Source organism: Thermobia domestica, chromosome 10 (assembly GCF_964235325.1).
Source record: "Thermobia domestica chromosome 10, izTheDome1.hap1.1, whole genome shotgun sequence".
In the NCBI taxonomy this organism is placed as follows: Eukaryota; Metazoa; Arthropoda; class Insecta; order Zygentoma; family Lepismatidae; genus Thermobia; species Thermobia domestica.
Genome location: NC_137463.1, coordinates 113611121 through 113628137, shown reverse-complemented (window position 1 = coordinate 113628137; position 17017 = coordinate 113611121). Strand labels below are relative to the sequence as shown.

The 17017-nt window shown below is 34.7% G+C and overlaps 1 protein-coding gene across 3 annotated transcripts in view; it reads right to left on the bottom strand.

The window, feature by feature from the left end:
* The window catches only part of LOC145662063 (uncharacterized), a 209491-nt gene that overhangs the window by 114293 nt on the left and 78181 nt on the right, over positions 1-17017 (bottom strand). For all 3 annotated transcript variants that reach the window (XM_081727398.1, XM_081727399.1, XM_081727400.1), the window contains exons 8-9: positions 11715-11771; positions 6350-6409 (exon numbers count right to left, since the gene is read on the bottom strand). In XM_081727398.1, the coding sequence (XP_081583524.1) occupies positions 6350-6409; positions 11715-11771 (117 nt within the window). The remainder of the gene's footprint in view (positions 1-6349; positions 6410-11714; positions 11772-17017) is intronic.

The window sequence follows — 17017 nt, the reverse complement described above, 5'->3', positions numbered from 1 at the left end:
GTAGACCCATAGGAAAACGACCATTAGGAAGACCTAGGCGCAGATGGGAGGATAATATTAAGATGGATCTCGCAGAGATAGGAATACAAAGTAGAAACTGGATCCAATTAGCTAAGGATAGAAGTCAATGGAGAGCTTTTGTGAACACGGCACTGAACCTCCGGGTTCCATAGGCCATAGAGTTAGTTAGTTAGTTATCTGCGTTATAGCACGAAGAAATTAAATGTCAACTAAAAGCAAGGAATTCGTGTTATTATTCAGTTCAAAATCTCTTGTCGTCGCGAATTCTTCCGATGAATTCGAAACTTAAAATATATAATCATGCCTGTTGTTCTGTATGGTTGCGAAACATGGTCACTTACTCTGAGGGAAGAACATAGACTGAAAATATTTGAGAAGAAGATCCTGAGACGAATATTCGGGCTCAAGAGGAATGGGAATGGGGAAAAGCGGAAACTTCATTACGAGGAATTGCATAATTTATACAGCTTACCAAACATTATTAGGGTCATCAAGACTAGGTGGCTCAGGGTGCAGGTCATGTAGCGAGATGACCAGATAGTAACACTTTCAAAGTCTTAACTGGAAGACCAATCGGAAAACGACTATTAGGCGTAGATGGGAGGACAATATTAAGATGGATCTCGCAGAAATAGAAATACAAAGTAGAAACTTGGTCCAGTTGGCTAAGGATAGAAGTCAATGGAAAGCTTTTGTGAACGCGACATTGAACCTGTGGGTTGCATAGGCCATAGAGTTGGTTAGTTAGTTATAGTTTTCATATGTAAGAAAGTTAAAAAATTACTGAAATATGAAATAAAATATGAATTGAAATGTGTGTCACAATTAACAAACATACTACATTTTAAATAATGATTAAAGTTTTGATTACTCATGATTTTAATCTATACTTCATATCGGGCGAAATGCTCTGGCGGAACAACTATTCTAATATTATGAATGAAGTAATGCTTGTTCGATGTAGATATATTCTTTTATTCTTTTGATGAACATTTTCTGGAAACATTGGATAAAGTGTACTGATCTAGGATCGCTTATGAAACAAGAGTTGAAGCTTTCTTGTATCGGAAATGTGTCGTGGGACATGGAGAAAGAAGAGCTTCCCAATTGAAGAATATTAATTGGGAGGTTGTTTGGGTGCTAGAAATGGTTCTGGGGCTGTTGTACTTACCTGATAGATACGTATAAGTAGTCTCCAATTTGTTAGTTTTGTAAATGACATGGAATCAAGACGGAAGATGGATTAGAGAGACATAAAATTGTATGTATGACTATTGCATAAGCGATGTGGTTGGATTTAATATATATTGAAATAGAATATGGAATCTTTAACCAAAAATAACTATTGAGAAAAAGGAAATTTATCGTTTTATTGTGATTGGAAGTGTCTCGACAGATGAACATACTAGCTCGCGATAAAGATAAATGCTATAAATAACACCTGCAAACTATATAGGCCTACTTGTACAAAATTCTTAAATATAACAATCTTGAACAGATTCGAATGCACTTTTAATTCATTTATGCGTATCAGCCATGGGACAGCGTGAGTTTAACGCATGCAATGTTGAGGCACAATGTTTTCAATTCCATTTTTCGAAGCAGCGATCCAAACGAATATTATGCAATTTGTGCAAGTATTGGATCGAAGGTCAGAGCATGCGATTTTCAAAACTATTATGTGATCAATTTAGCTTTGGATTATCAAGTTAGAAGAATATTAACGGTCAAAACTATCTAACCTTTAACGAGGCACTAAAATCTGCTTGTATTGTAAAGAGTGTAGCTGTACAAACTGTAAATACAAATTTGCCAGTAGTTTCTCACAAAACTACTTTTTAACTCCCAACCTTCATAGTTCAATTATGGTATAAATTCCATTACCTATTTCAATAGATATTAATTCCAATTACATATATATACTTTAATATTTATTATTATACATACATACAACAACTCATGTAATCCATATTCTATATTGATTCGATTTCAGTTACAGCAGAAAATAACCAGAGCATTTATACTTAACTACCACATAAGTGTATTAACTTCCAAATCATTCCCATCAATCTTCAACAGTGATAGGCTATAGTATCTGAAAACTGCAGTCATGTGAAAAAATGTGTGTTTAGGTTAGGAATTAAGATTATTCGAATAAAGAAGAAATATAATCTTAAAGGATATATTTTAAGAATATAAAATTGTATGACAAATGACGAATATTTAACTGCGTATTAACATATGAAGGACAACAAAGAATTACATAGTTCAACGAATACTATTACCCCATTTCCTCTTGATTTCTGACGTAAGGACGAAGAAAACTGAAAAACGTGAAACTTTAAAGCTCTATTCTAAATCCAAATTAGGAGTGACAGAAATATTGGGTCAGCCTTAGTATACATGTGCTACCTAACAACTTCTTACATTCCATACTGTATCTTTTTCCAATTTGCTTCTAATTTATTTTGAAACCTTATTTGTAGTGTGGTCTTCCAATCAGACTTATGTGATTTTCAATAATAAAATTTATTTCTAAATGTTCTTCAGTTCTACAACGTCTCCTTACTAGAGTAGCGTTGATTTTTCCAGCCTTGGTCTCTTGAAAGCATGTCTCTGATGATTCCGCGATTTACACATTTTTATGTATCTATGTACCTTGTATCTTGGAAGTCTTAAGAAAAGTTTACGCTTCTTAGAAAATAGTTGTTGTGCTAGAATATTATTCAGACTCTTTTCACCATAAAGAGTCTCAAATATTACGTCTAAGGAAAATCCTCAAATTGGTCTGTGCTTTCTGCAGTTAATCAAAATATATATTGGCCAATTATAATGCTGCATTTTGCACTAGACTAACATAATTCTCGGAATATATTCGAAAATATTTAAATAAAAAATTCTCGACATTTCAACTTAATCAAATTGTCTGTATGGTCTGTATGTTTTTAGTAAAGAAGTATATTTAGAGAATCAAATCTACAGGCCAATGTATTTGCATTAATTATGTAGTTTATATATTAACTCTACGCAACCTCAAGAGAAAATGATTCATGAAAAGTGTTAATATGATGGTATAGTAGGTTAATTTATTAGAAGTGACACGAAGTACACTCTGTTTTGATGAACAGTTCACATTTTCCTTAATTAGAATTAATTTCTCTTTCAACGGCTTGAGAGAATCGAATTTTTTCGACTGTTCATAATATACCTATTAGACAAATAATGTAGAGTTTTCGGTGCTTCTGGTCACACATTTTATTTTGGATGAAAAATACTCTGTCATTCGCCAAACAGGGAAACATTAACCTGAAAAATATAAAGTTGTGGATTTTACATATAGCATATTATATGGCTATTTTTTAGTATTTACGATGATGTTGTACAGTGATATTCGAATAATTGATATCTTGAGTGAACCCGTCGTATCTTAAAGTATTGAAACTTGTACGATATATTGTATTATCAATATATCAAGTATCTTTAAATTCCATTAAAATTCTCCGCATATTTTCTATAATTGCTATTATGTAAATGAAATATATAATTATTTTTATCTATAAAAAACGAAAAATGCTTTGAATCATGTACTTTAAATTTGCCATTAATATTGGGCAAGAGTAAGCATTGTGTGTTGATTTCAACAAGAAATTTCTATCGTAACAAACTTCAGCGATGAAATGATCATAAGCGTATTATTCTTATGCCATGTACCTATGATTAGTTAAAATGTTTGAGTAGCAAAATATTATTTTGTTCCTGTATTTGATCATACCTTGACATAAACATATATTGTGAAATTTTTCCTTGATGTTCTATGCGTTCCAAGTTCATTTCTGGCAACATGTTATTCCTTCGTTGAAGATAATAGCATTACACTAAACATTAAGAATTTCTAGATTTCACTGTTAACATTATTTTATTTTTATATTTGTAGCATATACTGTGTACGGTCATGTGAATTTATAGTGATAACTAAATTGTCTTTTGAGCGATAACTTTCAATTTAAAAATGTTTATGAAGAATATTGTTTTATAAGTGTATCTGATTTTTAATTCTCTCAATTCTAAACATATAGTTCTCTTACAGGACCGAGCTTTTACTACTGACTTTATTATCTATGAACACTTTGTTTAGGAAATGATTGCCAAGTATTGTCATTATAAAACCAATAATATTACGTATAGTTACGTATAGCAGCTATTACATATAGTTATTGAGTATTAATGAAGAAGCATATCATGCAATTTTCTTGTTTAAAATTAGACATTAGCTAAGAAATACAGTTGTTATTTGAAAACAAGTAAAGTATTGAAACAAAATGTTCAATATGGGTAATGATTGTGAAGATTAAATGAATGAAATATAACTTTACGACAAAAACAAATGCATTACCATCGCTTAAATGGAAGAGGGAAAGTGACATACATTTTATACTAAATTTCTTTTTGAAAGTGAAATATGGAATTATTTTCTATCTATATTTGTATGTTGAGGAAACATTGACAATCAAAATCGTAATTTTCTGAAAGATAAGTGTTTGCCCATAAGTTATGTAACTGATATCATAAACCAAATACAAACTAAATCTTTGGAATGTATTTAAAATAATAATAAGGTAGTTTGTAGTTTCATACAAGTTCCATTGCTGAACAGAATCTCACCCGAAACAAACTACACAAATCATCTCTCCCATGCTTAAGTACTTCTTGTGCAACAAATACCACGCACATTTAGGTCTTCTTCCTTTAATCTTTGGAATTTGTGACAGGGAAGAATGAAATATACCTTCTTTAAAATAATCAAGTGTACAATTTTACCACTAACTAGTAAGTGAGTATTGTCTATTGGCATAAGATAGGGACTACATTAAATTAAAATACTGAAAAGCACAGTGGCGGAAAGAAGTGGGTAAATAATGAATTCACTTAGGTTGCTGGAAATACTAGATACAGAAACGGGCAGGTTTTAACACTCGACACCTTCTTCTATTCACTTTTTTAAATTAAAAAGCAACAACGTTTTCTTCATTGTTTTCACTCTCGTTGATGACAAGTTAACAAACTGTTCAAGACATGATAACGTTCAGAATTACACTAATCGCTGAAAACATATTTCTCACAATTTTGTAAGAACACAAAATGTTTAGCATAGAACAACATCTGGAGACTGATGGTCCTTAAATAAATAATCTTTGTTTGTAAAAGCTTTCCTTCGAGAGCATTCGAAACAACTAAAAAAATATAAATTGTAGACAACCCAGATAAGCTTAAAAATTCTTCGGAAGTGTGGAAACCTTTAGAGGGGACAAGATGTCCATTGAACAGTCTCAGTGTTGCCAGGAATTCAGGATATACAATTTTGTAAGCGTTCGATATTATCCATGTACATCATAACAAGAGTTCCCTTCAATGAAATCTTACAAACATTTTACTTTTCTGCACGAATAATGATTACTTTACTCATTCGGTATGATTCATTAGCGTATTAATGATTCAATTATTATGAAGCAAAACATGCAATACTTTACAAGTCACTGAACCAGCATAATTTCCTGTAAAGCTGTATATTAAAGTATGAATTCTTCATGTAATTCCGCTGGATATTAGCTATTCGTGTATAATAAGTAACGAACACTTCTACTCAACTAATTTGCTATATGGTAATAACTTTCATGAGAGATGTAATGGTGAAACTGTGAAAAAAAGGGAAATGATTATTACTCAAGTCATGTGGAGACATTCAATTTATTTCTGGGATTGTTTAAACACGGATCAATCATTACTAACTCCTATTTTCCTTCCTTTTCCATAATATAATACATACTGCTACTCTGGTAAGTTTCTGAGCTACTAGCTTTCAGTACTACAAGATTATCAGTTGACGGTAATATGAACAGGAATCACAAAAATCCACACTTTAATTATTATAACCTGTCTTTGTAAAAAAATAATGCACTCTGCCTGTTTTGAAAGTGATACTTAAAAATGAATACTACCGTATTGTCCCATTCAATACCCTCTTTAAGCATACGTAACATGTTAATTTTATTAGCTTCATAGCTTATCACTCCCATTATTTTGTTAGCTTATCATTCCCACTAATAATCGCAATGGAAAATACTAAGCCATTGCAACAGAGTTTACAGCATAAAAAGAGGAGTGGCAATATTAATACTTACATTAGAGTAAAGAAAAAAGCACGCAGCTTTGTAAAGACAAAGTACTTCTGTAGTTTGCACATGTTTTGGAATGAATTCCCGTTCGCTTCTCATGCTGATATACATAAACAATGCTTACTATCAAATTAATAAAATTTACAAACTCTCACCTGGCTTCCGGAAAATATTTTTTATCAAGCCAATTATTCCATGAGGTCTCTTCTGAAGATCTGAAATTGAATTGAATTGCTCATTATTTCAGGGTCGAGGTTCAGTCGGAGGCTGCTCTGCTACCTAACCCTTGTCATCATTAGAAAGAAAAAATATACACTCAGTAAATGTTTTTTTTTTAAAAAAACACTATACTCATACCGCTAATCCAATTTCATACCAATTTTAGTCCAATTTTATACTGTAGTAAAGCATTCATGTGGGCCAATGTTTTGTCTCTGGTCTCTAAATAATAAAGTTTGAAGTGATTTAAATGAATTGTACGGTTTGTCAGTGATTGACTTTGATAGAGAGTTCCAGATTCTTACTGCCGAAACTGAAAATGCCTTCTCTGTTATTTTTAAAGAATGCCGAGGCATATTCAGTTTATTACTTCCTCGTGTATTGTAACGGTAAATCTCTGATCTGCATATTAATTTATGATGCAAGTAAGGTGGTGTTTTATTTGAATTATTTTATATAGTAAACAGTACCGGGGATATCTTCGGGACATGGTGAGGATATTGTTTTCATTAAGTACTGGCAGTATATGCTGAGACTTTCTATAATTGAGAGAAAAGCGTATAGAGTAGTTCTGTATTTTCTGAATTGCCCTAATATTTTAAGTGGAGAGAGAGCTACCATATATTGAATCTCAGTAATCGAACAGAGGCAAAATGAGAGTGTTAACAAGATATAATCTTGTTTCTTGCGACAAATAGCCCTTCAATTTATAAAGCTGTCGCAAGATACGCTTAGCTTAAATACACTGTTCAGAAATGTGTTTATTTACGCTAAGCCTTTGATCTATTATTAAGCCTAGATCTTTTACAAAGGAAGAAAATGGAATATTGGAATCTACCACAGTTACTTTTAGGTCAACAGGGTTGACCTTGCTCAACTGATCCGATGTTGCCAATTCAGTGAAAACACATTTTAATGAATTAAGAAAAGACAATTCTTAAGACACCCGTTGCTAACAGCTGATAGACCCCTATTAAGTAACTCTATGGTGTGCATAATATTTTCAGGTGTACTATTGATGAAGATCTGTGTATCATTTGCATAGAATTGAACTGATGAATGCTTAATGACTGTAGAAAGATCTGCAGAAAAGAGTGAAAATAATAGTGGGCCTATTATTGAACCTTGCAGAACTCCTGCTTTTATCAGGGATGGAGTAGATACCTGAGTCTTTGCTCCACTTAGTATTACTTGTTGCTGTCTACAAGAGAGAAAGCTGTAAAACCATTTAATAACTTATTCCCAGAAGTTGTAATATTTCATTTTGCCAGTAGGAGTTTATGATTTATCAGATTGAAAGTCTTCGAAAGATCCAATAAGACCAACATTGTTGCCATTGAATTTTCTTTTGAATTTAAAATTGAATCTGTAATTTCTAAAAGGCCTGTGGTTGTGGAAGCCGGATTGAATGACAGGCAATATTTCATTTACGTTCATATAAGTTATTAATTGCTGAAATGCTACCTTTGTTAGTACTTTGGAAATAATTGGGAGGATACTGATGGGACGAAGTTCATCGTGCGACTGTACAACTGTCTTCTTGGGCAATGGAACCACCTTCGCTCGCTTCCACAATTCTGGAAAACAACCTTATGTTAATGAGTAATTTAATATGTGAGTAAGTGGAGTCAAAATAAACGGAACAGACAGTTGATGCATTTTTTTATGTTATTCCATCAAATGCACATACGCTAGACTTGATACTGTATATTGCAATTTTAACTTGTGTTTCGTTTACAATAATAACGTTTCAATACTGCTATTTCACTTACGCGATGCAAGGCAATGCGTTTGTTGATCAAGTGTTTCAGTGCTTGTCTCAGACATTTTATAGACACTTGTGAATTTTGAATTTATAGCTTCAATGTCGTTTACATCATCCGAAGAATCAAGCATGAATCACTTGTACCTACACCAAGATCACGCAAAGTTTTCGATATGTTACGTGCATCATTAGTAGATCTCATGCGATCAGAAAAATACGCAGTCTTTTCCTGTCGAACAATAGCAGTTCTGAAGTTACGCAAGCGTCTGTAATCCTCCCAATGCAACTGATTCTGTAATTCTAATTACCAAATTGTAATTACCAAGTTTGTATGAATGTTTCTTCTTGTAGTAAACTAGCTAAAGTACTTTCGCTACTAATTTTCAGTTTTTTACATTTGCAAAAAAAAAAAAAAAAAAAAAATAGTATAGGGTCTGATATTTTAGAATGTAATTGAATTATTGAATGCTGAAAATGTTGCATGAGAATTTCGACAACCAGCAATGAACTTGTTAACGCATCATAAGATGTAACTAGATATTGATAAATGGAAGATATAGGTGACCTCACTATCTATAATCTTCTTTCTCGCTTCGCCTAAGAAAATCATGAGGTTAAACCTTATATGTAACAAAACCATTACTATGATCCAGGTTATAAACTGCAGAAATTGGAAGCATTTATTACATGTACAACATTTAATAAATACCTGTACATGTAATAAGGGCCTACACACATACAATGCACAATTTTTATTATTCGCCTTTCAATGCCATCATTTATTACTGATAATCCACATTAAAGACTCTTCGTTACACGAAACTTCAAATTTATATATACTGTTTCAAAACAAAACTGGCATCGTTTTGGAGCTGATTCCTGACACCAAGATAAGACAAAAAGTATAGACCAACCTGGGTGCACAAATGCATCCTTTCGAAATTATAAGTTGCCGAAAACATAAAAAAAATGAACTTTAAAAGTCCATAGCTCCAAAACCATGGGACCTACAATAGGCAAGTCAAAACTTCACTTAAGAACTAATATGGCGCTATCGAAAAATACATGTTTGGGAATTCCAAGGTACTCACGCAACAATTTTTATAGAAGGAGTTTGGCTACGTGCATATAATCTGAAGTACTCATATTCATACCTTTTAGAATTTCATACATAAAGGTAACTAAAAAAGTTCTGTCGCTTTTTTGTGGAGGACTGTATTCACTTGGCCCTCACACCGTTTGTTGAATGCGAATGGAGATAAGGCGAAGGTCAGTTGTCTGTGCGGGTATATCCAACATACTATCTGGTTGTGCCAGCTCAATTACACCGTGAATTTGCGTAAGAACAGATTGAACGTGGAACCTTCACAGAGCGTCATAAGGGCGTGTATGCTATACGAGTTCAAACTATGGTCAAACACTGCTGCAGTACGTCGGAAGATATGCCAGGGCTTTGCTGAGTGTATTGTGAATACGCGGACAGTGGAGCGGTAGTTTAACAAATTTAAGGAGGGTGACGAAATAATCGAAGATGCACCGCATGCCGGAAGACCAACACACGTACCAAATAAAGATCTTCAGACAGCAATTGAGATGATCAGTGTCCAGACATGTGAGAAACTGAGATTACAATTAAGTGTGAGTGGAGAACCATTTGGCAGCACCTGAATTAAGTTGGAAAGCACTACAAGTTGGGTCGATTTGTCCCACATGATTTAACTTCAGATCAGAAGGCAACATGAACAGACAATTATGATTCTTTACTGTCTTGTCTGAGGAAGGAGCCATTTCTGGACAGGAGGTTGACATATGAATAGAAGTGGGTCTTGTACGAAGCTCCACGGCCGGCGCCATCATCATTGGTTAGCATCCTATGAATCGCTTCCAAAATAGCCGAAACCAGCATTACACAAGAAGAAGGTCCCCCTGTGTTTTTGTGGACTGCTCGCGGCCGTGTGCATCGGGAACTACTAGCAGCTCGTCAGAGCATCAATGCCACTGTTTACTGTCAGTAGTTGAGCCGTGCTCAAGATAAACTCAAAACTCTGGAGCCAGCACTTCTGAATCGCAAAGAGGTCCTCCTGTTACGAAGAACGCCAAGCCCCAAGTCACTCGAATGACTCGCGACACCATTTTACTCTTTGGAAGGAAACACTATTGCATCTGCCATACTCCCCGGACATTGCACCATCCGATTATCACTTGTTCCATTCATTGGACAGTCACCTTAGAGGACGCCAATTTAATCAATAGTAGAGTTGCAAAATGCACTTGATACGTTCTTCGCTTCACACCCCACCAAGTTCTATCGCGATGGAATCCATGGCCTTCCAGAACGTTGACAGAAGTTCGTCGATGCAGATGGGGAATAGTTTTGATCTTTCGGATACGCCTTAGATGACATATCGATGTTCGAAGGTGTTGAGTGGAAAAGCGACAGAACTTTCTTTTTTAGCTTATAGTATTGCGGGTGTTGATCAAAAACTTGTTCTATTTGGTTTTAAAAACTGTCTCTTATTTCATCACATTTATCTTCTGTTTAGGAGTGTATATTTAGAACAATAACATCACACTAGTGTCCCTTAAGATTAATAATAGAAAGTCTATCATTTACGAAGCCAATTAATGTAATTGCTGATATTATTCGTATGTGATCGAAAAACACTATATCTTGTTGGTGTTTTCTATTTCCTCCCCCTAAAAGAATGTAACATTTCTAGACTTCAATGCTCGATTTCCTTTCTATCTAACTTCCCTAACTTCTACTAGGTCCATCCTGTATTTCTCTAAATCACACTTTACGGATTTTTATCGCGCCTGCCGTTTTAAGACTTCTTACATTCCATGTTCCAATTTCAAGTCCATTTTACTTTCCTCAGGTCATGCCAAGTTTTCATTCCGGGTTCGAGCCTTCTGTGAATATTTCTGAACAAGTTCTTATAGGATGAGGTTGTTAGGTAGAGGACCAACGACCCAACAGAAACTAATACTAAATATGACTTCAAGAAAGTTTATGCGAAATCTTAAAACATATTCTGCATATTACCTAACAGAAAGACTTTATTTAAAATTTTTATATTAGGTTACAGTGATCACATCTGTGATTAAGTATCATCACTTCTTATTTTATATTTCAAGAACATATTTACATAAACTATAGTGCAGTGACTGCACTTTTTATTCATATTTTATAGGGAAGATGTATCTTTATTAGTCACTTAATGTTTTAAGATGCGTTCTTAAAGTTTCCAGTTCTTCATTCTGTTAGTAAATTTTTACCAGTACCTAGTATCATTTGAGTCAAAACTAAACAGGACCCTTTCATACAACGAAGTGCACCAATTGTCAGAAATCAGTCTTGACAAAAACATTTGTTTTGCTAATTATTGAATATCTATAATTTGTCATTTTATTAACATTGAATGTGGTTTGCATTGAATTTCATACATTCTTAATGTTTGATTAGATTTTAAGTCAATAACGATAATTAACCTACACCATAATTAATCTACTATATAAGTTGAAAAGACACTTACTTATTTCACCATTAACTTCTAAGTTTGTTTCTTTCGAAGGATGATCAATTTCACCTTCTGGAAATAAAATAAACATTATATCATGCTGTTTCATCAAAGATATTGTTTGCCTAAATCATTTTGATATGCTATATTCATATCCTGTTCCATCCATATTTGTTTAATAAGATTAAACATGGTTTAAACAAGCTATTGGGCAGGAAGCTACGGTCTGCTTTAACCTTTGGATTAAAATCGTGTTTATTTACAACCAATAACTGTTCATACTATAACTTTGCTTTTCTGTTTTATTCTTCTTTCTATCTTTTTTAGTTACCCATAAACTAACTAGCATGCTAGTTACACTAATATTAATGTTGAAAACTCGAATTGGTTACAGTGCCTGCCATAATAATAAATAGCAAAAACTGTCCATTTTCAGTGTCTATTCCGACATTATTAAATTAAAACAGTGCAGTGTAAGTTACAATTAAATCGTCTTTGTATATAACTGTAGAAATTCACAAATGAAATGTTAAACGCACATAGGAGTCAAGTCTATTTTTGGTCACTTTAGACACACTCGTTTATCAATATCAATTTATAAAGCCTCTTTGATTGCTTAAGATACACCCAATACTTAGTACTTTATTTAAAGTTAATATCTTCTCTTTACATAATGAACAAACTCCATGGCTCTGGATAAGTAGAGTAACAAATAAAACACAGTTCTGACCAGAACAGAATTACAGTGTTTGTGTCTGATGAAGAGGATGTTAGGTCCTTGAAACTGTAACACATTTTAAGTATAGTTTTTAATATATTTCATTCTGCTCTGGTCAGTACTGTGTTTTATTTGTTTCTCTTTACATATATGTCTAAAAGTAGAACCGAATATATAATATTCGTTTACTATTCATATCTAGATATTATTTATGTACACGATTAGCTTATTGTTTTCCTACTAATGAAATATTCGTGTTAAAGAATTGTTCGAGTTTGCTAATATACTGACAGAGAACACACTAATCATCTTTTCTTGGGTAAAACTTAGCCTCTCTCAGAGCTGGTATTGTATTATCAGTGGCGAAGTATAGGTTACGTACTTTAGAGAAAAGTGCAAGCACACTCTCTAGAGGACTAACATAAGGATATTTCAGTCCTTACAGAAAGTTTCACCTGCACTAGTTATTTTCGACCGACAAAGTAAGGAATTTTGCTTTTCTAAAGTCTTAAAGACGACTCATGCTTCGAACACCGAACTTTGCATCTTCCAGCAAGGGGAAACATTCAGGACAGTCACCAACTATTATGGAACACCAAGAGATCCTCGACGGGAGACAAGTTGTCCTATCAACCGGCAAACTTCTGGCTCTTCACTCTTTAGAGATCCTGATCGTTCATGATCTCCTACTCCTCCTAGCTACATTGAAGCTCTTCAAAGGCCACCGAAAGCTGTAAGAATAACTTCGGACTCTCACTCAGCAATTGGCACTTCTATGTTACACTAGGGTGGCAACGAAAATTCACTTTTGCATTTTCAATGACCTCAGTGTCGAATTTTATTTCTTTTTAATCATATATAAATACTATGAATTTAAAAAATATGTTTGAAAACATCTTTTAGTAATATTTATGTTCTACGAATATATATTTCTTTCAGTGTTAAAGTTTGTGAAATTATATTAAACACAGCAAGCAAAAATTGCTTTGACTCCCAATGAATTTATTTGGGATGAGGAAATTCATTTCTGTGCTGCTATACAACATGAAGAAGAAATTGGGCCAGATCTTCTAGATTGGTCAGTTTTCCATTGCAGTTTTGAATCAATGCAATTCCTCTTTCTGCAAAATCATTTACAACATGCAGAGCTTTCAAGTGCTCTTGACACTGAAGAAAAGTATCGTTCGTTTCCCATGTTTCAGGGTTTTCTAATAAAAACAACCCGTGGAGATCTCCAGTGCTTCAAACAGCTTTTTGGTGTTCCTGGGAACGAAGTCATTCAGTGTTTTATCCTTCGTGGTCTTCTCATATCTTAAGCGCACCAGTTCCTCTACTTCACTTCCATCCCTAAATAACGCGTAACCATCTATCTTCACTGCTGCGGGGAGTTCAAGATCAAAGAAACTGAGACCAATAAGTGGTTCGCCTAAATACCACAAATGTCGTGAGAAACTGTGCATTGCTGCTTCTGCGATTTTTGCATTGACATTCTTGTAGGAATGAATGCATGTTAAGAGATTCAGGTCATTTCTTATAGCTGAAAACGCAAGAGAAGACGAATACCTTGCTTTCAAATACACTACAACGACAAATATGTTGAAGTCGCGAAGCCTATTCAGATCATGAGATGTAAATTGAAACAGTGATCGGAAAAGATATATCTTCAGGCAATAAATCAATTTCGTCATCCATCGTGCACGATGCTAGACTGCAGGGACGTAGAATGTAATCTCCTGGAAGAAGTTTGCCTAGAAATATGAACAAGTTGTAGAAGTTCCCTGTAATCATCTTTGGGGTTATAGTACGTCAGTTGCAGCATGAAGAAAGATATCACTTCATACTTTATTGACGTCAAAACCTCTGCGACAACTTGTATATACCTGATATCCTGACTTCCGGTGGAGAACCTTAGATTGTCAATTGAGTTCCATGCCTCAAAAAACGTTTAAACAGTTTCATGTGTGGACCCATTGAAGCACCGGAAACCACGTCGAACACTCTCGAGGCATTTAGTTTCATATGTGATTCCTGCAAGGGACTCTGATCAGATCCTTCTGCATTTTCTGTTTCAGCAGGGTACAAGCTCGATTTTGTGACTCCGTGTTAGATGCTATTTTGTCAAAGCACATGAAATGCACAAGTGTGGTTAAATTCCAATCCTCCAGCAATTTCCGTCGATTATCTCCAAATTTGTTTTCCAGAAAATAATCTCATCTAAGAAATAGAGTCCCGCAGTGAGTTCTGCTTGGAAAGAACAGACATATAGCGACCACAGTCTTAATAGAATTACTTTCCCAGAGCATATTCATGATTCCTAAAGTGTATTTCAGATCGTATCTTGTTTTTCAAATGTCAAATAATTGTTAGGTTTGAAAGAAATTTTCAGGTAAAATGAGAAAGTTGAATGATGCAACAAGCGCCCAATGTAATATACTCGTCACGCACCCTATATATGAAACCTCTAAACATATCATCATCGGACTTCACAATATGTCGTGAATACATCCGGAAGTCATATATAGGAAGTGTGAAAACCGTATCTCAAAGAGAAAAAGTTGGCCTGATCCAGGTTAAGACACGCTGTTTCGCATGTATTGCTTAAGTAGCGTAAATGTAGCTATACGCTTGAGCGCGTTGAGCAACCTTTAAATATTAAAATACTTTCATGAAATTTTGCACGCATGCTTAAGTAACCAACAGGAACACATTTAGGGATGAGACTCTGCTAAAATAAATTTCGAAATTTTCCCATATAACTGATTGCCACCCTAATGTTACACCCATGGAAGGAATCGCTTTCAGCTGCGGAATCATCTCCATACTTTTCATACAACTAGAGCCTGCTTTACATAATGTTAAATCCTTCTACATGAAGGGTACTCTATTCCCTTCGTTTAGATTTACAAAAATTAACCAAAACAACTAACGGCACCATTCGTAAAATCACTAATCCAAATCTCTAGCAACATCTCATCTACAAAAGTCGGTAAAGCAATATTTGTCACAAATGCAAAGGTCCGATTACTGCAATCTTCGAGCCACAAAACACCACCTCCACCTAAACATACACTGCTGTTATCAGTAGTGATCCGATCCTTGATGTTGATCCCGTGATCACAGAGCAAGAAGTCCTGGATGAATTTAAGGCCGATGGTATCCATCCTTCTCGTAATATTAGCATTAAATTTGTCACAGGCCAACATACATGATTCGTTTACTCACTACCACCAATACTCTTATCTACGACCTACTTCAAAATGGAGTTTTCACACACACACACACACACCCACACATAAACCCGTGTGTGCATGTGTATGTATCACAGAGTTGAGCCATCTCGAGCATTGTCGCCTCTATCTTTACGTTGCGACAATTGTCTCAATTATAACTCTCATCTAAGCAATAAGTGTACTCTTTCGCCCACCTGTTCGCATTGCAAAGAACCACACAAACTTAAAAAGTGCACAATATTTAATCAGCCTTCTGTCTGCAACATTTGCAATGGTAATCATCCTATTTATTGTTACCAATGTGAGAATATGCCTGAGAAACCAGAGACTGCTATACCACCACACATCTTCCTCTTTAACCAATATCTCAACAGGAACTCAAATTTCGCTTCTATCTCCCCTAAGTGTAGAAAACGTCTTAAAGTTTATGACATTGGTACTCCAAAATATGTTTCCGTTTCAACGTGAAGCTAATCTTACATATATCTCAGAAACAGCATAGGTGATTTTCCACCTTCATATGACAGCCACCTATTAAGGCCTTTACTTACATTGCAATTTTCATTCAGGATCTAACAGTCATGGACAGGAACAGGGAAAACATAGCCGTCAATGTACTATTTGCAAATATCAGATCATTTAAAGCTAATAGAGTTGTGCTCGAAACCAGGACATCCTTTCACAAAGTCGATTACATTCCTCTCATTGAAACCTTCTTAAAAGCCTCAGAGCGTTTATACTTTCCTTATAATCATATGGTTCGTTCCAATCTACCTCATGATGTTGCTCATGGTAGAGTCGCTCGTATTATCAAGCATCAATTGCCCCATCATCATATCATAACTCCATATATTGATCAATACTCTGAACACGTCCTCAACACAGCCTATTTCCCTGCACTTACTCTGACTGTGGTAACCATCCATGTTCGCTTCACACAGCTATTGCCTCGCCGTTTTCTTACCTACCTGGATTTTAACTTTAGAACTTATATTATTGTAGCAAACAATTATTACCACTCTTGAACAATGACATACCAGCGTTTCCAGGACTTTCTGTAAACCACTCGCAGCTATTGTGTATCTTTAACACACCATAGCCGATCTGAGATTAGAACCACACATGATGTCTCATAGTCAGTAACCATCTCTTACTCAAATCTCCCGTGGAGGTACTCAGCTCATTGGGAAGCTATCACTTACCCATTTTTCTTTCCATCATTCCGTCTGGCACTCGGACAACGAACCACAAGTTTCTTCTGCGAAATATAACTTCGCTAAAGCAGACTTGGATAAATACCGAGTCCACATCTCTGAACAGATTTCATCTTTAAACACTAATATCAGCTCCTTAGATGATATAGACGATAT